This window comes from Mercenaria mercenaria, chromosome 12 (genome assembly GCF_021730395.1).
Source record: "Mercenaria mercenaria strain notata chromosome 12, MADL_Memer_1, whole genome shotgun sequence".
Lineage (NCBI taxonomy): Eukaryota > Metazoa > Mollusca > Bivalvia > Venerida > Veneridae > Mercenaria > Mercenaria mercenaria.
The window spans coordinates 42,302,174-42,328,106 of NC_069372.1; the positions used below are offsets into that span (position 1 = coordinate 42,302,174).

The window sequence follows — 25,933 nt, forward strand, 5'->3', positions numbered from 1 at the left end:
GAACACTGGTTATGTTAACTGCCGCCGTTACATAACTGAAATACTGTTAATAAAAGGGCGTTAAACCCAAATCAAACAAACAAACAAAACTTTAACCAGGATTTTGTTAGTCCAAAAGGGGCAATCATTTGGCCAAAATGCATGTCAGTCTTATAGGACTTGATGCTATCACATTGTTTCATAACCCTAAAGACACATACATTTTCAATTCAATAACTGCATTAGTTTTGGAGATGGTAACTTGCATGTAAAACTTTAATCAGGATGCTCTGGGGACATCATTTGGCCAAAATGCATGTCAGAGTCATGGGATTTGATGCTATCGTCTAGTGTTATAACCTCAAAGACGCATGTCAAATTTCAGTTCAATATCTGCATTAGTTTACGTTTGGAGATAGTAACTTAAATGTAAAACTTTAACCAGAATTTTAAGTCCAAATAGGAGCTTTATTTGGCCAAAATGCATGTCACAGTTATGGGACTTGACCCAGTGAGACTGGTAATTGACATAGAAAGAGACAAAAATAAGTTTCAAAGCTATATGCCTTTAAATGATAGCCATATGTACTTGCATGTAAAACTTTAACCAAGGAGTGACGCCGACGCCGACGCCGACGCCGACGCCAGGATGAGTAGAAAGTCGAGCTAAAAATGCGTATTAAAACAGATATTAAAAGACGCTACAGACTATAATAAATTAGACTAAATGAACTCTCCAAGTACTACGTCAAAAGTTGATAAGCGACAAATATAAGAGTGTCACAAAACTGAACAAGGAGTGTAGTCCCCTTAATTTCCCCCTTTGATATCGGTATTTTAATCATCGTTATCATCATTGCCAGCATTTTTTATTATTCCCAATCACAGTACCTTATGCCTTAATTCTATGATAATTGTCCAGTTGCCAGTTAATAATCATACATGTGCGCAGAACCGGAGGTTTTGAACGATGATTTATGCAACGCTGAACAACAAATGTTTTACCTTGTTCCAAAATAAAATTTGTGATGCATGACAACAACGAAATATAAAACTTGAATTTTCGTGTACGAGCAACCATTCCCTCTCCAAAATACCATCCAACTAACGTAACAGTATAATTTTCATTCTTCGAAGTAGCAATTATACAGCATTTTTTCTATCGATGTTGTTCGGACGATTTCAGCCACTGGCACCAGACCAGAAAGAAAATGCCTCTGTACATGTTATACCCTACTCCTAGGTATTCTATAAGAACCATGGTCATGAACGGGAAAATATACTAACACGTTTCAATCGCGCGTTTCATACCTAAAGCACGCAGTTCGGTAAATGTGTACTATGGATATCAAACAAGTGGTAATTTATCTTCCATTGTGTACCGGTCACATTTCTTCAATACTTCTTATCTCACAAAAACAACGCGTAGTTTATAGTTTTTTCAACATTACAAAAAAAACTGCTTGACCTTCCCTGGTGAAGTTCCGTTCTAGATTACAAAACCATTCTGATTGGCTGTTGTGAAAATGTATGTCAATCGTCATTTTACTACACGTGTTCGCTAATATGTGAAAATGCAGCATAAATGTGCAAAATGAATAAAATAAACAGAACAGATGTAGTCCAATGTATGATTTCAAATTAAAAATCATATACAAGATGAATTTCATTCATCATTTCGAGTTTTAGTGTAAAATTGTGATTTTTTTTAAATTCTGTTTTTGCTTGTTTACGTTTCGCCTAACATGTGCACACTGCCGTGACCTCTAGACCATTAGGGAAGGTCACGCAAGTTTTTGCTGTAACGTTGACGAAAGCATGAACTATGCTGATAATCTCAGCAATATGGAATATTGAGACAATGTGACTGGTGCACGTTAGAAGATAAATTATCACTTGTTCAATATACTAGGTACCCATTCACCGAACTGCGCGTTTAAGTTGAGAAATGTACGATTAAATTGGGTTAGTATATTTTCCCGTTCATGACCATGGTTCTTATAGAATACCTAGGGGTAGGGTATAACATGTACAGAGGCATTTTCTTTCTGGCCTGGTGCCAGTGATTTCAGCAAGCAAACTGGTTCGAGGGCGTGGCAAATATATGCATTGACTTCTCGTAATTTTTACCGCCAAGCGTATACATTTATACATTTACGAAGGAATACAGTTGATGTTGAATAATAGCGGACAAGTCATCTCTTACAACATGAAAATAAGTGCACATCTATCACCAAAAAATAACATAATTTATTTCTACAAGAGAAGATAAATGCAATTATGATCTGAAATGTATTATTTCGTGTTTGCCATCGGCATTGGCAATTAGCATGGTGCATCGGCCTTCAGAAACTTTAATAACTTGTTTGTTCTTTTTAACCCCCACCCTGAAATCTCAGTGTTTTTGTGAAGCTTTCTCTTTGTAATATTTTCAAACTGCAACGGTTTACTACCTTCTGCACAATACTTTTGGTTATTTATTTGCAAACACTTATGTCAATAAGTTTGTACCACTAGTCACTTTCAGAGTACTCACTTTTAATATATTTATCGCCTATTGTTTAATGTGTGGGTTAGTCCACTGAGCATTAATTGACTGTAGGTCAAACCGTTAATGGGAACCATTTTCACTCATGCTTTATATTGCCCACATTGTGGATATGGCTTGCTTTCATAGGATCCCTTTTGGAGGGGAAGTAATTGCATAGACACGTTAATTTAATTATTTATCACCAACTCAACTCGAACTGAAGCATGCATCGACTTACGCCGGCTTGATGGCTACAGGGGCAAAGCTTAGCTTTTCTAAGCTAAGCCCTACCCCCAAGACACGCTGCTTTCGCAAAAGATAAAGCTTTGATTCCTCCATTAGCAAATAGTCAAGACCCATTTCACTTACCGCTGGATAAGCACTTTGGTCAAGAGTGATGACAGAAAAAGCACACTTGTGAACAGACGGGATCAGCTTTCCTAGCCAGCAGCATCTAAATAACTCCCCAACCAGGATGAAGTACATGGTCAAGGGGGATAATAAATACCGGCGATAAACTAAACACAGTTTGCTCGATCTTGCTAGGTTAATCCAGATTTAAAAGCCAATACAGACCAGTAGCATGCCGCGTAGAATTTACCGCTACACCACATTTGAACGTTTCCCGAAAGGGAGTTTAAATTATGCCCCTAAAATTATACTAATTTTCGAGATATCGTTTAATAATTGTAATTAAATGCGGATAAATAGTTTGTCAAATGTGTAAAAAGGGACATCACTTGTGATATATAATTATGATTATGGCGCACCGAATTTTGAACTGACAGAGATTTTACCGAACAAATATGTAATAAAGTGTTAGACAAATCATTTTTGAAAAGATTGGGGATAAGGTTCCCTTTTAGTAGTTGCGGTTATATATATTTGACATTTATTCCGTTGAGTCACCAAATATTATATCATTTTGTTGGTCAGTTTTTTTTTATCTGTTTAATAGAGACCTATCCAAAATGTATTTCCTTCTTAACGTATTAAATAAAGATGCAACACTTAAAAAAATCAGCCATGTAAACTACGGATTAGTTGTTCAATATACATTGTTTTATTCATGTTTTTCGTTTAACAATCTTTGATACTGATAAATTCTACTATCTTTGTATTGTATGTTACTGAGGACCATCTGTTTAACGGCTTATAGCTAATTACATATGCCTTTTATAATTATTATTACTATTATTATTTTCATTAAAACGTCAAATGAATTTTTGAGAAAGAATATTCTTTGCTAGATACTTGACTAACGTTGCACTAATACTATAATCATTTACATGATAGAATGCCTGCAAAAATTAGATTGGCGTTTTTATAAGAAAAAGATCTTTAACAAAACGAAATCTGATAAAAAAATGTTGCACTTTTCTAAGTATAAATCAATGGTATGAGAGCAGTTAGTAGTTGCAGCAGTAAGAGCAGTTAAACGCTACAATAGCAACAGTTGCAGCCTTTAATTGCAATACCAGTTGTAGCGTTTAAATGCTGTTACTGCTACGCTACCAGTTGTAGCCTTATATTGCTCTTACTGCTACCAGTACAAATTCAAGATTTATGGGGATTGTTTCTTATGATGTAGCCTTTGATAGTAAATAACTATTTTAAGTTTCAGTCAATAGCTTTGAAAGTAACAGAGATGTTGGATGTTATATAAAACTTTAACCAAAAGTTCTAAGTTAAAAAGGGGCATATCTCTGTCAAATTTCAAATCAGAGTTATGGGGATTGTTTCTCCTGGTGAAGTGGTGATGACTCTGATATAAAATAGCTATTATAAGTTTCTCCTAGTGTAGACTTTGATAGTAAATAACTATATTAAGTTTCAAGTCAAACGCTTTGAAAGTAACAGGGCTATTTGACATAATCAAAAACTTTAATTGAAAAATTCCGAGTTATAAAGGGGCATAACTCTGTCAAAATTCATATCAGAGTTATGGGGATTATTTCTCCTGGTGTAGACTTCGATAGTAAATAATTATTTCAAGTTTCAAGTCAATAGCTTTGATAGTAACAGAGATATTTGACTTTATCAAAAACTTTAACCAACGGCGACGCGGACGCCGACAACGACGCCGACGCCGACGCCGGGACGACTGCAAAAGCTCTACTTTTTCTTCGAAAAACCGACCTAAAAAGGATGAATATTCAAAAGGGAAAGCCACACTCCAAATTCACAGTGCTCTTACAGCTACCAGTTGTAGCTACTGCTATCAGATGTAGTCATTAAGTGTTCTTACTGCTGCCAATTGTAGCCTTTAAATGCTTTTGCTTCTGCCAGTTGTAAGTTTATTTGGTGTTATGATTCAGTTTGTGACAAAATAAACTGCAGCCTCTCCATTGTAAACCACTCTCCCATAACATTTTTGTAGGGATAAATTGAAACGTTAAATGTATATTTAATCGATTGACGCCGACAATTCGTGACTTCGAAAACATTTGCAGGAACGCGATGACGACGATGGCACAAAACAGCTAAAATGTCATCACCTGTACAACTTCTAAAGTGAACAGGAAGCAAATAGTTGGTCGTTACACGTAATATCATGTATGTCTCTAATCGTTGTTTAATTCTGCATCAACTCTGTGAAAGCATTCGCTGATTGTTTGTTTGCAGTAATATTAGACAAATATGTACGATGACCGACTGATTATGATTCTGAAGATTACCGGCGTGGAATATGCAGTGTAGTACTCCGGTGGATGAAACGGAGATGTAGCTATAAACTGCAGACATGCAACCAATTATTTTGCGATATAATCTGGAAAAAGGTATAGTTTCAATTGGCATAAAAGAGGTAAAAATACAAATGAATGAACACCAACGGGAGATAACCTTATAAAATTCGTCTTCACAGACGTTCACAAATTAGGACAGAAAAATAGTTTCCAGTCACTCAAGGTTAGGAGTATATCTTCAAAACATAGAAACATTTGATAAAAGACCAACATCTTTACCAACACATACGTTCTGCCATACTGTCCCGTATGATGGATACTTCAAATATTCTAAAAAATCCCCCCTTTGAAATAAATACCGTTTGTTAAGAAATAAAAATATACGATTGCAGTTCATTGAAAATGGTGTGTTTTTAAAGGCGCTGAACTGTCCGAAATTGTGACACCTTTATGCAACCCTTTTCCTGAATTCAGTATATATATCAGTAATCTGACAATTTTTTTGTATAGTAATATACATGTTTTATATGATGTTCAATTTGCATTTGAAACAACCTTTTCTTTTTTTGATTTGGTGTTGTTTGATTTTTTTTTCCAAAATGTACGTAAGACAAAGTCTCATATATTTGCCCTCCAAGAAAACAAACTCAGGTTTATGAACATGTTCAAGTTTGATTAAACACACACGAATCCATATCCTTTTAGTGACAGATATATGTTGTTATTGATTAATCTTTTTGACATGATTTGGCAATTTATTACAGAATGTTTAATTTTACCTGGAGTTTCGTTTTATCTTCATAGAATCCACACAATTCAATTTACTTCCTTGGGGCCATTTTTACGCCAGTTATGAAATGGTGAGTGTTTGTTTTTATATATATATATATCGTATCGTTTTAGAGACTTGTTTTTTCAACCGGTTTTCATTTGAACATTATAAATAGGGCTTATATTATCAGGTCGTTTAAAATTCTCAAAGAATACAAGTATGTCAGAAATCTGTTTTTCCCCAGAAAATACATGTCGGCTACAGATTTTTCTGAAAAAAAAAACACACAAAAAAACAACAACAACAAACAAAACAAAAAAATCCCAGCAAACAAACAAGACTTATTTCGATGTTACCCTTTAGAACCTGAAACTTCAACACTTGGCAGAAATGTAATGATGATCGCAGTATGTTTTTTCTATACGGATAAATCGGAGACTTTAACTATTCTTACTACTGTCAGTTGTAGCCTTTAATAGCTCTAAGACTTACTGCTGTCAGAGTTGTAGCTTTTATCTGTTCTTATTGCTACCAATTGAAGCCTTTAACTGCTCTCACTTCTGTGGTAGTCCTAGGCTGTTACTTTACTTACTGCTGTGCCAGTTGTAGCCTTTAACTGCTCTTACTGCTACAAGCTGTAGTCTATAGCTGCTCTTACTGCTGCGGCAGGTGTAGTGTTTAACGGATCTTACTGCTGGAAGTTGTGGCCTTTAACCGCTTGCCTTTAACTGCTCTTACCGCTACCAGTTGTAGCCTTTACTGCTCTCAACTGTAGCTTTAAATACCTCTTACTGCTTTGAAAAATGTAGCCTTTAACAGATCTTATTTCTGCCAATTGTAGCCTTTAACTGCTCTTACTGCCGTGCCAGTTGTAGCTTTTAACAGCTCTTACTGCTGTCGCAGTTGTAATCTTTAATTGTTCATACTGCTACCAACTGAAGCCTTTAACTGCTCTCACTTCTGTGACAGTCCTAGGCTTTAACTGCTCTTACTGATGTGCCAGTTGTAGCCTTAAACTGCTCTTACTGCTACCAACTGTAGCCTATAGCTGATCTAACTGCTGCGAAAGGTGTAGCCTTTAACTGCTCTTACTGTTGTGCCTGCTGTAGACGTACACTGCTCTTACTTCTACCAACTGTAGTCTATATCTGCTCTAACTGCTGCGACAGGTGTAGCGTTTAACGGATCTTATTGCTGGAAGTTGTGGCCTTTTTCTGCTCATGTTACTGTGCCAGTTGTAGCTCTTAACTGCTCTTACCGCTACCTCTTGTAGCATTTACCTGCTCTCAAAGCTACCAACTGTGGCCTTTAATGTCTCTTATTGCTGTGAAAAGGGTAGCCTTTAACGGATCTTATTTCTGCCAGTTGTAGCCTTTAAATGCTCTTGCTACTGTGCCAGCTGTAGCCTTTAACTGCTCTTACTGCTACCAACTGTAGTCTATAGCTGCTCTTACTGCTGTGACAGGTGTAGTCTTTAATGGATCTTACTGCTGGATGTTGTAGCCTTTAACTGCTCTTGCTACTGTGCCAGTTGTAGCCTTTAACTGCTCTTACCGCTACCAGTTGTAGCCTTAACTGCTCTCAATGCTACCAACTGTGGCCTCTAATGCCTCTTATTGCTGTGAAAAAGGTAGCCTTTAACGGATCTTATTTCTGCCAGTTGTAGCCTTTAACTGCTCTTACTGCTACCAATTATAGCCTTTAACTGCTCTAAATGCAACTAACTGTAGCCTTTAACTGCTCTTACTGCCTTGCCAGGGGTAGCCTTCAACTGCTCTTACTACCGTTCCAGTGGTAGCCTTTAACTGTTCTTACTGCTGTGGCAGTTGCAGCCTTAAACTGCTCTTGCTTGCTGCTGTGCCAATTGGAGCATTTAAGTCGTTTTACTGCTACCAATTGTAGCCTTTAACTAGTCTTAATGCTTCCAGATGTAGCCCATAACTGTTCTTACTGTTATGACAGGTGAAGCCTTAAACGGATCTTACTGCTTAAAGTTGTAGCCTTTAACTGTTCTTACTGCTATGACAGTTGAAGCCTTAAACGGATCTTACTGCTTCAAGTTGTAGCCCATAACTGTTCTTACTGCTATGACAGGTGAAGCCTTAAACGGATCTTACTGCTGCAAGTTGTAGGGTTTAACTGTTTTTACTGCTATGCAAGTTGCAGCCTTTAACTGCTCTTACTGTCATGACAGGTGATGCCTTAAACGGATCTGACTGCTGCAAGATGTAGCCTTTTACTGTTCTTACTGCTTTGCAAGTTGCAGCCTCTAACTGCTCTTACTGCTGCCAATTGTTGTAGTTAATAGCTGTAACATATGCAGATAAGTGCAAACGCCTACCACTGAAATGAAATGACATTGACCAAAAGGCGAAATTATGTTTGTAGTATTTGGGATGTAGTAATAGATGTAGTAACAAAATATTTACGTACAACTTCAAAATCAAAATCAATAATTTTAGGATATAATCTTGCAAAAGCTTGATTTTCAATTGACCTAAAAGAGGCCAAGGTTTAAGGAGGATTAGCTGTGCAAACGTCAAGTTCGATTATACAAGAAAAACACTTAATATTTTAGTGATAGATAAAGGTAATTCTTTGTCCAACTACACGACATGATTTGGTTATTCATAAGGCCACTCCAATCTGATTAATTGTTCGGAAAATTTTCAAATAAAAAATGGAGCGAGAGGGTGTAATTTTTATTTTACTGTTTTTCACAATTTTTATTTTTTTGAGAGGTGTGTATATTTTCACGGAGAGAGCGGTGTTTTTTTTCATTATTTTTTATACTTTTTTTAAAAACAATTTTAATGTCATGACTCTTATAATACCACTGTGTAGCATACACAGGTCTATGAAAGTGGTATAGACAGTCTGTAAATATCTATATGTTTACATAGTTTCAAATGTATGAATTTACAAATTTGAGTGTATGAATATGCTAAACTTACATTTGTCCTCAGCATCACAGCTTGAATTTATTGTCTTGCTTATAGTATGCATAAATAAAGAACAGGTCATTGTGAACTTCAGCCATTTTCACCGACTCTTATTTTTTGCATTTTCAGGTAAAATCATATTCAACAGAAATGACTGAAACTCACAAAACTTTGTTACTGACTATTTCATTACAAAGAGATAAATGCCTGTCAGATGCAAGAGCAATAATCCTGCTCTTACTGACCTAACCAAATGTTAAATCTGCTCAAGCACAACTTAATCTTGTAAAGCTTTACGTCTTTATGATATATACCTCATGGATACATATAACACAGAGTTCCAACAGTATGTTTCACCAAAGTCAAGGCCTATAATTTAGCTCTTGCTGGGGGAATCTTAGGTTGAATATTCAGGTGAACTTAGTCTTTTCTAACACATAGTTTCATTAATTTTTATTACTTAAGGACAAATTAAAACAAGTAAAAAAAGAGTTCCAATTCTTAGGTTGCAAGTTTCTCTATAAAATGTGACAATGTCTTTAAAATTATGATAACATGTAACTTCTGGTTCTACTGAACAAAGTGTCTTGACAGACTGAGTATGGGTAAGACTACCCTGAGACTTTTCACATCTAAGTGAACTGCTTCAAAATGTGATATTGTTACCTTTTGAGAGAATAGACATACCCCCATCCCAGTAGAGGGCCATAATTATAACAAGTTGGTGCATTTTAACTTGAAATTCTGTTCACTTTTTTGTACCTGAGGGCGAGTCATATTTTTCTCGAGGATAAAAGTTTTGATGAGTTGGTTCCGAAGAACTACAAATCGATTTGCATGGCCTTATAAAATGTTAGTTTTACCTAGAGTTTCGTTTTTTCTTCATAGAATCCGCACTATTCAATTTACCTCCTGACAGCCATTTTGCTGCAAATTGTGAAATGGTGAGTGTAGAAATATTTCGTATCGTTTAAGAAATTTGCTCGTAACTATTTATCTTGGCCGTGTTTTTATTCGAACATTATAAAGGCCTTACATTATCAGGGCCTTTAAAAATCTCAAACAATACAGATATATCTGATATCTTTTTTTACAAGATGTCATGATACGTTAAAAACAAAACTTACTTTTTATAGCTATTACGCTTCCAAATTATGAAAATTTCAACTCTTTTGAAGGACAATTAAATGTTAAATCATTACAAATTTTGTAATGATTATTTCAGAATGTGTTCCCGTACAGATAAATAATGTTTTACCGGCCATATTCCTAGACACCAAAACGGACAAAGATTCACGAAATATCTTGTACTTGTTTTTAGATATAACATTCTTTTTCATTTCGTAAATACGAAATAATACCGCGTTAAGTACGAAATATCGTATTTTCGAAACATTATTTTGTGTTTAAGAACAAATAGAATATCTTTAATAAAACTGAAATTATATCATAAAAATGAAAAATATTATTTAATAAATACGAAACAATACTTCATTAAAAACGGAATGTACTATCTATAATAAAAGGATATCAGTTTAGGAGCTCCGTACTAAACAGTGCAAATAGAACTGGTAGCAAATAATAAACGTTTTGACATTTTTCTTCGTGATAAGGAATGTGTTAAAACGTACCCACTACGAAATTATCTCTCATCTATTTTCTGTTGATACGTTTTAAGCCAGATTGACATTGCTTAACTTAAGTATTGATTTCATTGATTCGTTTTCTGCTGTCTGCATAACTTTTATTTATAGATATGAAAGTACGCCATTTATAATTACCAGGTTATTCGTTTCAAGCCAAACATTCAACCACAAAAGCCTAGTTCCTCAAACAAGAGACATGTATATTTCTAACAAACATGAATTTCAAGACAACGAGTTATTGTTACTTTTTTCAAGAAGTTGCATGGCCTTTATTTATCTATACATTTACTTATTACTTTGGAGATTAGGCTTGCACTGAATTTTACTACAGATCGTCCGAACTTTTAAAGAAATATAACACAAACCTTAAAACATTTCTACAACTTGTTATATTACACCACAGCATATATGGCTTTGTAGTTTATGATTCATAAAGATTAGAACAAATGCTATTTTAAATCAAATCATATGTAAAATTTTAAAAGATATACATTTGCAAACATGTTCAATGACCAGGCCGGTTTAAGGGAGATTAGCCCGTCAATCGCTTATACCTAATTTGATAGTGGTAACTTAATAAGATGATTTGTTATTAAACCACTGCCAATCGATTAAAATTCGAAATTGTCTTGGCGAGCTGGGCTATTTTTCTGCTTTAAATTTGGTTTTTTGGTAGTCGGACTTCAGAGAGAGCGGGTATTTCATTTTCTTTACTGTTTTGTTAAAAACAGTGTGTTTGTCATGCTCTTAAAAGTTGTCGCATACCACGGCTCTATGAATCCGTTGTATACCCCAGTTTAATTCTTATTTTACATAATGTATGTTTCAGATCGTTGGGTGATGTTGCCTATTTTGTCCTTTCGATGCTTGAATTATTGTCTTGTTATGTTGTTGGGTCATTGTCTTCCCTTTTCCCCCCTTATTTTCATTTCATGTCATATTACGGCTCGCTTTGTCGCTTTTCATACAAAGGAAAAAGTAGATGCCCAGCAATAATCTTGGCCACGACCTAACCAATTTTCTGCTGCACACTTGATTTGTAAGTGTGTTTTGTCTTGTGATTTACTTGATACATTAGATTCACGTGCTGTTTGCGCAAAGTCAAGCGTTTTAGTCTATGGCTTTAGGTGAATATTCACTACTTAGTCTATTTCCAACACCATTACTATTATTACATTTTTATTTTGCAATTAAAAATAAAAAGATACCTTCTTGGTTCGTTTTTAGCAAAGTCATGTTTAAATTATTCGTTACAGTTTACTTCTGGTTGTCTACTTGACATGTCTGCTATGATGGAGGTGCTCCGGGCTTCCATCTAGTATACTGTTCAAAATGTGAATTGTTTCCTTTTGGATAGACATCTCGTTAGCCATAATATAATCAGTTGTATCATTTTAATGAACTTTCGATTTGAAACTGCAGTCGATATATTTTTCTAAGTTGAGGTATGGTACGAAAACTAAAATGATTGCAATGCCCTTATATGTTAGTACAGGTTTATGTTCCTTACTAGAATCGCACTATCAATTTACCTCTGAGCTTTTGCTTGCAAATGTTATTGTTAGGGAATCATTTATGTTTGAAACGTGTACTTTTATTGGCCTCTCTTTCTCGAACATTAACCTACATACACCTTTAGCTCAAATTCGTAATCTAGCATTTTTTACAAGAGTCTGTTACTTAAACAAAATTATAGCTTTACGTTCAAATAGAAAATTTCAACTCTTTTGAGGAAAGTAAATCTCAAAATGATTATTCAGATATAGTGCGTTATCTAAAAACTTTAAATACACTCTAACACATAAGTTAGAAATCACTAACTAGAGAAACATCCTTTATTGAAATAGAATATTACCATTACTACGAAAACTACTTCTTCGAATCTTAGTGGTTGTAGGTTCAAGAACAAATAATATCTTAATAGACTGAATTTCATTGGTTTTAAATGAAATTTACTACATTAAAAACGGGAAGTTACTATCTTTAAAAATATTAGTTTAGAGTCGTATAACAGTTCGCAATAGAACTGGTAGCAAATCATCGTTCGAATTTTCTTAAGGAAAGAATTGTTAAACGTACCATCTTACGTTACTCCATAAGTTTTGTTAAACGGTTTAAGCAAGAATTTAAACTAAGATTACAGACGTTTCGACCATATTTTATTTATGGAAGTATGAATTCGTCCATTTAAATCCGTTATTCGTTTAGCAACCATTAAAAAAATGCAAATAGAGACATGTTATTTTAACTGTTTTTCAAGACCAATAGTTTATTTTACTTTTTTAAGAAGTTAATGGTAAATGATTCTCTGAAACTATTTTGGAGATGGCTATCACTTGAAATTTTCTCAGATCGTGACTTTAAGAAAACAAAACCTAAACATTTCAAATTTTTCTTAACAACGCACTATGAATTGTTTAAAACTTGCTAAAATAGCAAAGCTATTTACGTTTTGAAAATTTCAAAAGAACATGCGACATTTAGAAACAGTCTGTTTGTGATTGACCCCGCAACCTTACTATTGATGACGTGATAACATAGTTGCTTTTCTCTTAAATAATGCAAAACGGAGAGAATTGAATTTGTCTATCACTTGCATCTCTTTAAATATCTTTAATACAAACAGAGGTATATTCATTTCACATGTTTGTCACGAAAGTGGTAATTTCATGCAACGGTTGAACATAGTATTATTTATTACAAATTTCATGATCGTTCAATTCTATTTACGCCGTTGTATTTTGTAACATTTTTGATGTGACAGGTGTACAACTCTTCCTGCTGTCATTGCATTACTCTTGTTACAAGATAGAGAAAATCACGGAATTATTTTTCTGATTGTACAGTTGGTTGTTCGTGTGTGTGTTTGTCTTTTTTCAACAACCTGCGTGTTTACTAGAACACTGCTTAAGCATGGTTTCGCTGTTCAATGCTAACACAGCTTTTATACTTTCAGATAATGCCCACCCAAATTATAATTTTTGTATTTTATTGAAAAAAAAGAGACGGTCTGATATAAATAATTTAATATATTTTTGTTGTTTTTTGTATAGGACTGCGAAGAGGAAAATTTTTGTCTCTTGCTTCCACTACTATACCTTGAAATAAATGTACGCATGTTCCTTTGTAAGTTTGTGGTTGATAAAATCCTAACTGTTATCACACAATGAACTCGTGAAAAAGTAACGATAACATTGTGCATAAGAGAATACACTGAATAATAATGATCTTGAAATGCCTCTTAGTCATATAGTAAAAAAACAACTGTTCATCCACGACTAGCCACGCTAATTACTCGAGCTTTATCATATGTATTGATAATTCAGCTATGTTTGAAAATGTACATTTTTAGCTCTTTTACCAAATTTATTTGTACTCAAATTCTCTAGCTTGCATAAAGGCTTCTGTTAGAAACATAAGATACTTTCAAATGTTTTTAAACCTTTGGGAAACAGAATCTCCAGCTAATCAGAAAGTATTATCCTCTTATAACTAAAGATATTTTTCATTAAGGTATAATCATAATGACAAACGCTCTGTTAGCTTCAATTCCGACATTAAGCCCTTTTACTGCAAACTCTGATTCAGGAAAAGTCGAGAATTATAATCGATCTTATGTTAAAGTGTTTCTACTAATGTAATAGGTTTACACACTTAAAATTTGTTTAAACCGAAAGTCTCATATTAAGCTTACTTGATATACATGGAGATTAAGGTATTAATTAGTCTCCTAAGTATTAAAAATTGATAAACAAAATTTCTGAAAACAAACAAGCATTCCTTACCCACCATTTTCATGCTATAAATTGCTGATTAAATTTGACTGAGGCAACATAGAAAACAGAATACAAGTGAAAATGATTTACATATTTAGCTTTCTTAAAATAATGGTAAATGAGTTTATCAAACATATTGGTATGGTATACTTTGAATTTTTCTATGATTGAAATCCATTTTCAATTTTAGCACGGTAAATTGTTAAAATTTGAAAAATGGCAAACTGATATAAGAATAAAGCAAGCTTTTGTAAAATGTAAGTTTATGATTTATACCTAAAGATGCTGATAACTATTTAAATTCAATGATTGTATCATAGACATTTGAAGATTATTCATTTTGATGAAAAAATTCACGTTGAGACAAATTCTGCCGGGAAATAGAATTTATAAAACCAATTATATCAACTTTTAACGTCGTATAAAATTAGTCGACAACAAAAAGTTTGACTGCATTAAATGGCGTGTTAAGGCAAAAACACAAACAAAATAATATAAATTAAGTGTTTTGTGTTTTCTCCATTAACATATGTACGAGCGGCAAATTATCTTCAAACAACCTTTATAAATTTAAACCTAATGTAATAATTTTGGATACCGTTATAGATCATGATAAGTTTAGGACAACGTAAACATATAAATAAGTTTAAGTATGATAGAAATATATGACTTTAATAGACTGTCTACAGCATTACGAAAACAAGCATTGTCAATAGTCAAACTTCAGCATATTAACTAGTTAGTGTAACATGCTTGCATCTAAATTTGGAAAATAATAAGTCTGCCTATTATAGTCTCAAATATCTATATGAACTAAAAATCCATTGTGCTAAAGAAGATATCAGACGAAATGAAAATAACTACACGCAGTTTAACTAAAAATGTTAAATTTTTCACACATGGAAGCATTTGATACGTATTCGGTCGTGATTTGATGATTTCAATCTCATTTAATTTAGTATCTTATAAATTTGCTAAGTATTAACGAAAAGGGTACTTAAGTATGACAATTAATAGGGTGTAACTATCCTATCAGTTGAATACCCTGTTATATGTAAATAATTTTACTACTTGTACGTATTACTAACCCGAAGCCATTAAAGCATGGATAGCAAGGTAACTTTCTACTGTAAACTCATTAAATATCACATTACATAGCTCAGAAATTTTACATCTTTAATCTATATTTCCGTAATGTGAGTGCCTCATATAGTGCCCAGAGGGGCACCTTGAGTGTTTCTTAACAGTCAAAGCTAAAAAGCTGTCTTTTGTCCTAAACTGTGTCGTGGTGATGTAAAACTTTAAACATACATGTACAGCATACGATTGTCTTCAATAACTATGACATGAAATTCTGTTTCGCTGTTTTATGCCACACCAAAACAGTTCAGAAATATTGCGATAATTCTGCTCTGAATGGTAAGGGGAGGCCCCGAGTGACCCTTCACGGCATTAATAAAGGCATGGGAAGGTACCTTGGTAGTACCATTACCATTCGGTAAGTCCGCTGATTGCTACCTTACAGGAGAGAATTCTAAGTCCCTTGAAGGGTTTCAACTTGGCAAGAGCTACGAAAGTCAAAGTATTATAACTACTCAGTCATGCATTGCTCCGAGATTGATGTAATGAATAAAAGTATAACACTACAAAGTGCGCAATAATTTGATAATGATTACAACTACGTACTACAAAATCACTTCTCTGTCTTTCCTATCTATTTCATTTAAGTTTTAGAATAAAGTATTGTGTATATTACAACTGCATTTGATTTATTTAGCTTATTGTGTATGTTCATTCTAAAATATCTGGACATATATATCGCATTTTGTAATGATCTCCCTTTTTATCCCCCCCCGACGCCTCCCCCTCCCCACTCCCCCACCCCCCAAAAAAATTTGAAAACTACACACTAATATTACCTTAACTTATTTTATATTATAAGAAACAAATGCATACCTTATAAGACATACAGCACGTTTTGTCTAAAAGAATGCATTCTGTTAGTAGTTTAAATTTTGATAAGAAAATAAAAAATAACATATTTTGTGATTGCCGTTTTAAAATCAAGATGGCACCAAAATAATGAACCAATAGATTTTGAGAAACCGGGTGTTGGAAGTTAAAAATATAGCAAAAAGGCACAAACTCATACTTTCGGACAATTCACCACAGACTATATTGAGTGTTGATAATAAATACTTGTTTATTTTGTATGACAGGAATCATATATAATATGTATTTAAAATTTAATATCCTTAGGCGAACGACCTTTTAGTTGGATCAATAGACTTTGGGACTACATATTCTGGCTGGGCAATATTGTTTGCTCACGAGTTTGAATCTGAACCCACGAAAGGATACGTGAAACAATGGCATTCAAGTGGTACACTGATCACAGAGAAAACGCCGACAGTGGTACTGATAAAACCAGATGGCCAGACACTAGAAGCTTTTGGTTATGATGCTGAGAACAGATACAAGGACTTGATAGACGAAGAGGAGCATGAAAATTACTACTACTTTCAGAGATTCAAAATGAAGCTTCATAAAAATCTAGGGGAGGTAAGGCCAAATCAATTTTTTTTGCTTGTTTTGACGTTTTTAGTTCCCGCCACCAAACTTATATCTTTCAAACTTTATATTTGGTAGAAGACTTGAGAACCTTTGTGGTGTTGATCGATTTTCAAACCTGTCTAGTGATAACTGGCAATTATTTCGAAATCAGTTTAGCTTGGAATACGGGTATTTATATATTTAGGTATTACAGTGTAGTTGTTATGTAAGAAATTTATGCTAATTAACATTTATCTGGACGTCGATTATCGCCAAAATTAGTAAATATACAATCCATCCACTAATAAGTCAGTCAGTACTATGAATTTCAACGCCATCTAGTCTAAAACTCCATCCCGTCCAATAAATTTTTACGAATAGTATTTTAAAACCATTTTATACACAACTTCATGCTGCCTATTTAAACATGGAACGATGCATTGAAAAACTTGTTGCGATGCACCGTAATATGAAATCATCCGACAAAAAAATGTTACCATGCAGCTCAATGTGAAGTCGCTCAACACAACCTGAGTATGTGCAGTGTAAAATAAAATGATTTATGACGTCGTCTAATGCATATTAAAAACTGCTTTGTGTAAATAAGAGCGATGAATTAAAACTTGCAGTCCAATGTGAATACGTTTAACGCAACATGAGTTCGTGCAAAATGAAACGATTCTTTAAAACTTGACGCCGTCTTATGCATATTGAAACCCTGTTTTGAGATTTGGAGCGGCGTATCAAAATGTGATACCATGCAGCCAGATGTGAAACCGTTTAACGAAAAACGAGTTCATGCATTGTAAAAGGTTAATAAGACTATCAGTTCATAAGTTTGACCTGTTATAAATATAGATTCTGGACCTTGTGGTAAAATTCTAACAGTTAATTTTAAACAGTTTCTGGGCTTTATCTGAATATAAAAATGAACCTTCTTTTTATGAAACATCTTTATTCATAGATGTATCAGTTTTACTGCCTTTCTTAAGCCTTGGAAATAAAAAAAGTCACGGACTCAGGTCAGGTGAATAAGGCGGGTGGTTTACAACTTCCACCTTTTGAGAAGCAAAAAAGACTTAACAACCTCGCACTTGTGAGAGGAAGCGTTACTGTGTATAAGATTGGCTACTGACCATCCTTTGCTTGGACGTGACACTGTCAACCACGGCATTCTTCTGTATGTCCTAAAAGCACAATATTGCGTCTGTGATACAGCTATTCAATAGGTAAACTCCTATTTAAGGCCTCGTACTTGTAAGATTAATATCAACAATGTATATTCATCAGACCGCCATCTTAAATGCAGTGTGCCCCAGGGCAGTTGCCTTGGTTCGTGGCTGTATCTCACCTATGCTAGAACTCTTTTTGTTGTCATTCCAAAATCAGTCTACGGTTTCGTTGACGATAATATGGCAGATAAAAGCTTTCGTCCTACATCAGTTTCCGTAGAACACAAGCGATCGGAGACCTTGAAAAGTGATCAGTTATAATCAATGACTGGATGAATAGAAACAAACTGAAAATGAACACTTTAAAACTGAATTTATTATGTTTGGTAGCAGACCTCAATTGAACAAATGTTTCACAATGTCCATTAACATTGCTGGTGATGATGTCAAACGTGAAAACACGATTAGATATCTCGGTACATTTCTTGACGAAACCTTGAACTTTAAAGATCATGTAAATCGCAAATGTCGTAAAGCCATGTTGAATTACCTACGAATTAAGAACATCCGAAAATACTTAACAAAAGCAGCCAATGAAATTTTTGTTTTGTCTCTAGTTATTTCATATTTGGATTATTGCAATGTCATACTGTATGGTGCGCAAAACTTGTCCTTAACAGGAGAAATTTTGACAGTTCCAAGCAAGCAATGTACCACTTACATTGGTTGCCGGTGAAAGCAAGAATTGAGTTCAAGATACTTCTTTCATGTATAGCTGTCACACTGGCAGAGCACCTCTGTATTTAACAGAATTTCTTACAGAATATATTCCTAGTAGACACGGTTTGAGATCGTCTGAAAATTCTGAGTGTCGTTATGTTGTTCCATACAACAAGTGCAAAACATTCAATGATAGAAGTATCTGTACAGTTGGTCCAAAATTTTGGAATGAACTTCCGTTAAAACTACGCAAAAGTAAATCACTTGACACATTAAAAAAATCTTAAGACACTGTATTTCAGAGATTTTGCAACATTGTTTTAAATTTTTTGATAACTGTTTATAATGCGAAAACAGCAGGTGATAGTTCTTAATTTTTTGTCTCTATATGCAGCTCGTCTGGGCGTACCATGTGATGCTTTCATGGGAAGAAGTGCAGTCATGACTGTTTGTTACAGTAAGGCTGTCATTATTATTATTGTCATTATTAATATTGTTATAATGATAATAATAATTATTATCATATTGCATGTACAACGCCATTGAATATATCATTGTATAAAAATAGGCGTTTAATCAAATTATTCAGTTTCAGTTTTGTATAACTTCTTCACTTTCTTCAGTACAGAGATCTTGTAGAATCGTCCAGTGACTGTATGACCAGATGGATAAGGCACTTGAACGACTGGCCCACTAGAACTGAAGAAAATTGCGAACATCATCTTTTTTTGCACTTATGGTTCTCTTGACAATACAGGGGCGTTTCTGATCTTTTCGCTTCCATTGCTTATAATCAGTCCTTCTCTGTGGCTCAGACATGTGCACCAAGGTTTTGTCACCCGTTAGCAAGTTAGAAATATCTCGACTATCACAGCCCTTGTGTGTTATCAAAAGGTCCTGGACATATTTAAAGCGTTGTTTCTTTAGCTTCTCAGTTAGCAAATGAGGTACCTAGCGCAATCCTTTCTCAGGTCCAAATGCTTTTTCAAAATTGTTTGTTCAATGCCTTCTAATATGCCAGTACAGCTGGCTATATCGTTCACCGACAATCGCGCATCCTGTTCGACCAAAGCCTTCACAGCAGCGATGCTTGCGTTGGTAACAGAGGCTAAAGGCCTCCTACAAGAACGGGTATCATCTTAACAGATAATTTCCCAGCTTTATCAGCTTTAGCCCACCTACAAACTGTGCGCATTAAAATGGTCCGAGGTCCATATATACCACACAATTCATCAAATATCTGCCTTGAATCTATATGAAGCCTAATGTGGCATTAAATATATAGCTACGAATTTCTTTTCGTCCATTTCACAATATGACAAATAAATTGGTCAGTGTATATGACTGCATGCATTTCAATTTAAAATAACTCGGTCATTTGAAAAGCAATTTGCACGAAATAAACGGATATCGTTAGCTATTGGATATACCATTCCAGTACAATAAAGCGTTTTAAACAATACCTTGGATAAAACTACGGAAGCCCATTAGTGACAAAACTTTTTGAAGGACGCTCGAATACGAACCATGGTCGTTAACGGGAAATATACTTACCCACTTCAGTCGCGCATTTCTCAACTTAAAACGTGCAGATCAGTAAGTGGATATTATGCATATTAAACAAGTGGTTATGTATCTTCCTATGTGCATCAGTCACATTATCGCAGAGACACTCCGTGTATTTTATGTTTTCAGCAACTTTACAGCAAAACCTTGTATGAATTTTCCGATTGAACTACCTGCCGTGTGTACATGTTAGGTGAAACGTAAGCAAACAAAAATAGAATATGCATTATTCACAGTTGTACATTAAAACTCAAATAATGAATGAAGGTCGTCTTAGAAATGATTTTGAATGTGAAATCATACAGTGGAACACATTTGTATTGTTTATTTTATCAAAACAAATTACATTGCACGTTCATTTTGCATACACACATTCAAGCGCGCAATTGACATGCATTTCCGCATCAGTCAATCAGAATATATGTTGTCGTCTAAACAGGAAGTTAAATAGGAAAGTTCATCCAAGTATTTTCTGTACCGTTGACGAGAACATAAAATACGTGGAGGTTTTCAGAAGACAATGTGACTGGTGCACGATGGAATATTAGTTACCATTTGTTCAACATGCATATTACCTACTCATCTAATGCTAGTGTTTATCCATATCAATAGCTGTTTAAATGCTACATTATTATTGATATTTTATTTGGTAATGATAAACTATGGTAACGATTTAGCACTATGCAAAACTATAAGTAGTTGACAAAGAGGAGCATGAAAATTACTACTGCTATCAGAGATTTAAAATCATTTGAAATATTTCGACAAACTATTACGTTTTACAGAATATCAATTTGGATATGACACTGAAAGATGAAATGGGTCGTATGTTACCTGCAATTGATGTATTTTCATTGGCAATAAAGTTCTTAGTAGATGATATGCATAGAGTGGTTAAAGACAAGATTGCAGGGGTGATCGAGAGGTCTGATGTACACTGGGTCATTAGTGTTCCTGCAATTTGGACAGACTCCGCCAAGCAGTTCATGAGAAAAGCCGGTGAAAATGTAATATTCTTACCGATGTCATTATCTTATATGAATTTAATACATTCTTCAATTTAAAACTCATAGAATCGAATTAAAGATTCAGTATTCAATGCAGTTTGCTAACTTTCTTGACAGTCATAGCCAACTATTTTGTAAATAAATCTTTTCTCTGGATCAAGATTTTGTGTTATTTTTGTTCCAAAATGTTCAATCTTTGAATTCTTATTTTTTTAACCTTTTATTTTTGACAGACCTCGTCAAAAATTGAGGAAAAATGTTTATACTCCTTCTGCACTTTAATTTTATGAGTGTTAATCTTACTTCCGATTTATTTCTCTATGTTTTTATGTACAGTTTTTTTTGTATAAACAGCAACGACAGCATGAATGTAAGATTTACAATTTACAAGAAATTTGCTCTAAATATTCATTTCTTCAGGCTGGTATTGCTGCAAACAAATTGAGTATCGCCCTTGAACCAGAAGCAGCTTCCATTTTCTGTCGTCATCTATCGGTTGAAAAACGATTGGACACCACAGGGATATCCATTGCCTCTTTTCCAGCTGGAACCATATACATTGTTCTTGACGCAGGAGGTACATTTGTAACCCTTTTATAATTAAAAAAGGATTCATTTAATTACTTGAAGAATGGTTGTATATTACCTGTATTATAATAATGCATTTCTTGAAGTTTAGTCATATTTTTGTGTATTTTTTAAAATATATCACTGCAGGCAAATTACGGATAATTGATTATGTTGATGTGTTTTAGCTGAAATATACCGCGGGTCTATGTTGCTGCCAAAGATTTAATGTGAAGTAACATACATTTTACTGGGATTGGATTGTAGAATGTTTATTTTTTGAGAGCAATTAGCGCTTTTGCAAAATTGAAACCGGTTTCACCTAGTAATCGAATCGGATCCGATTAATCGAGTAATGGTCCCAGCAGTCCTAGAATATAGATAAATAACTTTCTTACACTGTAGAAACAAAATGTGACTGAAATTTAACTAAATACACTGATTTATGTACATATTACTACATTAATTCAATAAAATGTTAAGACATTAAACACATTGTCTTGGCCTTATAAATGTCACTGTCAACTTGAAACTAAATTCTTGAGTATCTCATATTTTTCATGCATATCATGTATAATTATCATCATGAAAATACAAAAAAAATACAGTTCTTTTGTGGTGCCTCTTTAAAGACAAGATTGATAGGTACTTAGATAGAATGTTAAATGATAACGCTTAAACATATCAGGTGACATTTTACAGATCTCTCTATGGTGGAAACCTAAAGATTCTCTGACTTGTCCCTTGTGTTGGATACACCCTAAAAGTCAGTTAAGAAGCAATAAACCAATTAACCTAGTTACAGAATGTCATATGACGGCCCTAAAGAAATAGTCACCACTTCGAGACAAGTTGTTGAAGATTTTTGGACTCATCAATTAACCACAGAGCTCTCAGTGTCCTATGAAATAATTACAATAAGAAACTTGTTAAACGTTTTATAACTAGTCGGAATGGACAATTATGACCATTTGTCACGATTTATTTGAGGGTACATGTATTTCCCACAGAAATTTGACAATACAGGTGTATTAATGTCATGTAATAATATTAGGTTATTTAACATTGCTCAGTACAATACGGAGATATATTTGGACGAGTACCCAGCTGAGAAAACCATATTGGACGAGCCGCTAGGCGAGTTCAATATGGTTTTCTGAGCTGGGTACGAGTCCAAATATATCTAGTATTGTACAGTACAATGTTAAATAACCTTTTTATTCTATATCTATTTTATCTTACTATAATGATAGTTTAAATTAATAATGTTTCGCTGAATATTGTATTCCTGCCTTTTCTAGTTTTTCCCAGCTTGGTATGAGTGCAAATATATATTATACAGAACAATGTTAGACCTTAAATAACCTTTTTATTCTATATTTATTTCACTTCATACGTAATATACGTAATTCATTGAATGTTGTTTTTTCTGCGTATCATCATAAAAAAGTATTGGTGCAACCTCCCTACAACAGCCTTTTGGCGATTTGGGTGGTAATAATACTTGGCTGAGATATTATATGCCAAAAACATTGTAAGCAAGTTTGGTGAAGATCGGATGAAAACTGTTCGACTTAAAAAAGCGGACAAGGCTAAATTCCCCGTTTTTCGAGTAATTCAAGGACTATAATCAAAGAGTGCCTTGTACAATTTGGCTGGTTATCGAAATTGGCCGAGATGTAATGCCCACAAACATTGTCAGCAAGTTTGGTGAAGATCCGACCAAACTGAATTATAGAGCAGACATGTTTTGGATGCTGACCGCCCGTCCGTTGCCATTCATAATCTTCTCCATTTTGTTTCTTAACCGTTAAATAAAAACTACTGAGGTAGCTATTCAGACAGTCAGGGCTGATACCAATTTCTAGGTTTCTTCTTTAAGCGACTTTTCAAATATTCCAACATCTGATGATCCTTTTTACTGTATTTGTAAGTTTTTGATTGTTAACGAACGTTTTAATATCTAAATCAGATAGCATTGTTATCCCTTGAATCGTTTTTGTGTGTTGTAAACAAAAAAAACAAAAAAAAAAACTCAAATTAAATCCAGATTTCAAGACGCATAATCAAACTTTGTACATAGAGCGCCTACTTCATCCGATTTACATTCGGAACATTTTCACGCGTTTCGGGCTTTATCGTATGTTTAACATTGGACTGTTGAACCGTCCAAATACAGAAAATACAGGATTTTTTGTATGCGCGTGCGTCCAAATACAGAAAATACAGGATTTTTGTAGGCACGTGCATCCAAATACCGTAATATATTGTACGGTCACGTGTTGCAAATGAACGTTCGCGATTGGATGGATAAAATAGGTATAGAATAATACTGTATATTACAAAAATACACCTTTACCTCGCCATATACAATTAACGGCGAGGACACTTTCCAAGAATCTTTTCTTTCGAAGTAAAAAGCCAATATTAACAATATAGAGACAAATTTGATATTTCAGGTGGAACAATAGATATCACAGTTCATGAAGTTCAGCCTACTGGTACAGTCAAAGAGATAAAAGCTGCCAGCGGCGGTGGCTGGGGTGGAACTCTTGTTGACGAAGCTTTTGAACAACTACTCATTGATATTGTTGGTAAGAATGTGTACAATTTAATGCATTCAAAATGGAACAGACGGAGGACTGGCTAGAACTCTGGCGTGAATTTGAAATCAAGAAGAGGAACGTGAGTCCTAAACAAACAGACCAACAGCAAAAGCCAGAACAAAAAGTTGTTGCAATGAGGGTTCCCGCGTCCCTTTGCCAAGTCTACGAACGAAAATGCCAAAAAAGCTTAGCAGAAGCTGTTGCGTCGTCTGCTTATGGGGAGAATGTTCATTTTGTAAGCGACAAAATGAAATTTGGCGTAGAAGTTTTTAGGACTCTTTTTGACGAATCTTTGTCAAAAACTATTCAACATATTGAAAAACTCCTCCGCGACCTAGCTGTCTCTGACCTAAGAGCAATATTGATGGTAGGTGGCTTTTCAGATTCCCCGATGCTGCAAGAGAAGGTGAAATTCTCATTTCCAAATATCGATGTCATAATACCCGCAGAAGCTTCATATTCTATATTGAGAGGTGCACTTATCTTCGGACATAGTCCAAAAGCTATCTCTGAAAGAGTGCTGAAGTACACATATGGTGTGGAAATGTTAACTCCTTTTATTAAAGGCAGGCATCCCGAAAGTAAGCGAGTAATGATGGATTCTGGACCCAAATGCAAACATGTCTTCCATAAGCATGTCGAAAGAAACCAAGTTGTCAAAGTTGGAGATGCCCAGGTCACTCAGTCCTATCATCCCGTGAATTGGGACCAGACAGCAATCAGTTTTCCTGTGTATGCGTCTGAGTTGAAAGATCCGCAGTACACAGATGTCGGGTGCAAATATGTAGGAGAAATGTTAGTGAACCTGCCTGATCACGACGGGGACTTCAGTCGTGAAGTAAAGCTTTCCCTTACTTTTAGCGGGACAGAGATTGAGGTGATAGGCGTAGATGAAAAAACAGGAGAGGAGACAAAAGCTTCAATTAACTTTTTAGGATAGACAATTCGCCTATAATAAGAAAAAACCTAAAGACACAAAGGAACACATTAGAAAATCTATGTTATTCCATTCAAACTTTTAGATGTTTTTGCATTATTATCATCCTAGCACAAATGTGTTTGGGAGTTGTTTTGACTTCTAAGGGATTTAGAGAGCAACATTTAAGTAAGAAAAGCATACTGAATAAGAGGAAAATCACTCTACTTAATCTTGCATAGATATTTGCGATCACAGATAAGATTAAATTAATTGATGCTTTTAATTTCCAAATATTTTAAGGTATTGGTTTGTTTTGTCAGTCTTTCGGCGTTATGGAGAGTCAGTGGTGTTGCACGTTTCATCTAAAAACATACACAGTCAAATCGTGCATGCAATAATTTGACTTGCTTGCGTTCTATTTTCTTTAAGATTTTATTCTAGTACAGATTATAGAAGAGAATCAGAAAAGTTAATTTGTGATGTAAACAATA

General features: G+C 34.5%; 2 protein-coding genes across 2 annotated transcripts; both read left to right on the plus strand.

Moving 5' to 3' along the window:
• Positions 1-5,975: 5,975 nt before the first annotated feature.
• LOC123534493 (heat shock 70 kDa protein 12B-like) lies at positions 5,976-25,472 on the plus strand. The gene is made up of 5 exons (XM_045316773.2): positions 5,976-6,056; positions 16,592-16,894; positions 21,129-21,350; positions 21,771-21,927; positions 24,377-25,472. The coding sequence occupies exons 1-5, from the start codon at positions 6,054-6,056 to the stop codon at positions 24,565-24,567; spliced, it is 876 nt and encodes a 291-aa protein (XP_045172708.2). The 5' UTR covers positions 5,976-6,053; the 3' UTR covers positions 24,568-25,472.
• On the plus strand, positions 24,771-25,463 carry LOC123533298 (heat shock 70 kDa protein 12A-like). The gene has a single exon (XM_053520542.1). The coding sequence runs from the start codon at positions 24,771-24,773 to the stop codon at positions 25,461-25,463; it is 693 nt and encodes a 230-aa protein (XP_053376517.1).
• Positions 25,473-25,933: the final 461 nt, after the last annotated feature.

What these genes read in the sequence shown, in the direction of transcription:
- LOC123534493 (XM_045316773.2), top strand. An exon ending in TTCATAAAAATCTAGGGGAG is followed by an intron (nt 16,895 to 21,128) that starts GTAAGGCCAAAT and finishes TACGTTTTACAG; the next exon opens with AATATCAATTTGGATATGAC. An exon ending in TGAGAAAAGCCGGTGAAAAT is followed by an intron (nt 21,351 to 21,770) that starts GTAATATTCTTA and finishes TCATTTCTTCAG; the next exon opens with GCTGGTATTGCTGCAAACAA.
- LOC123533298 (XM_053520542.1), top strand. Translation starts at nt 24,771, where the DNA reads ATGAAATTTGGCGTAGAAGTTTTTAGGACTCTTTTTGACGAATCTTTG.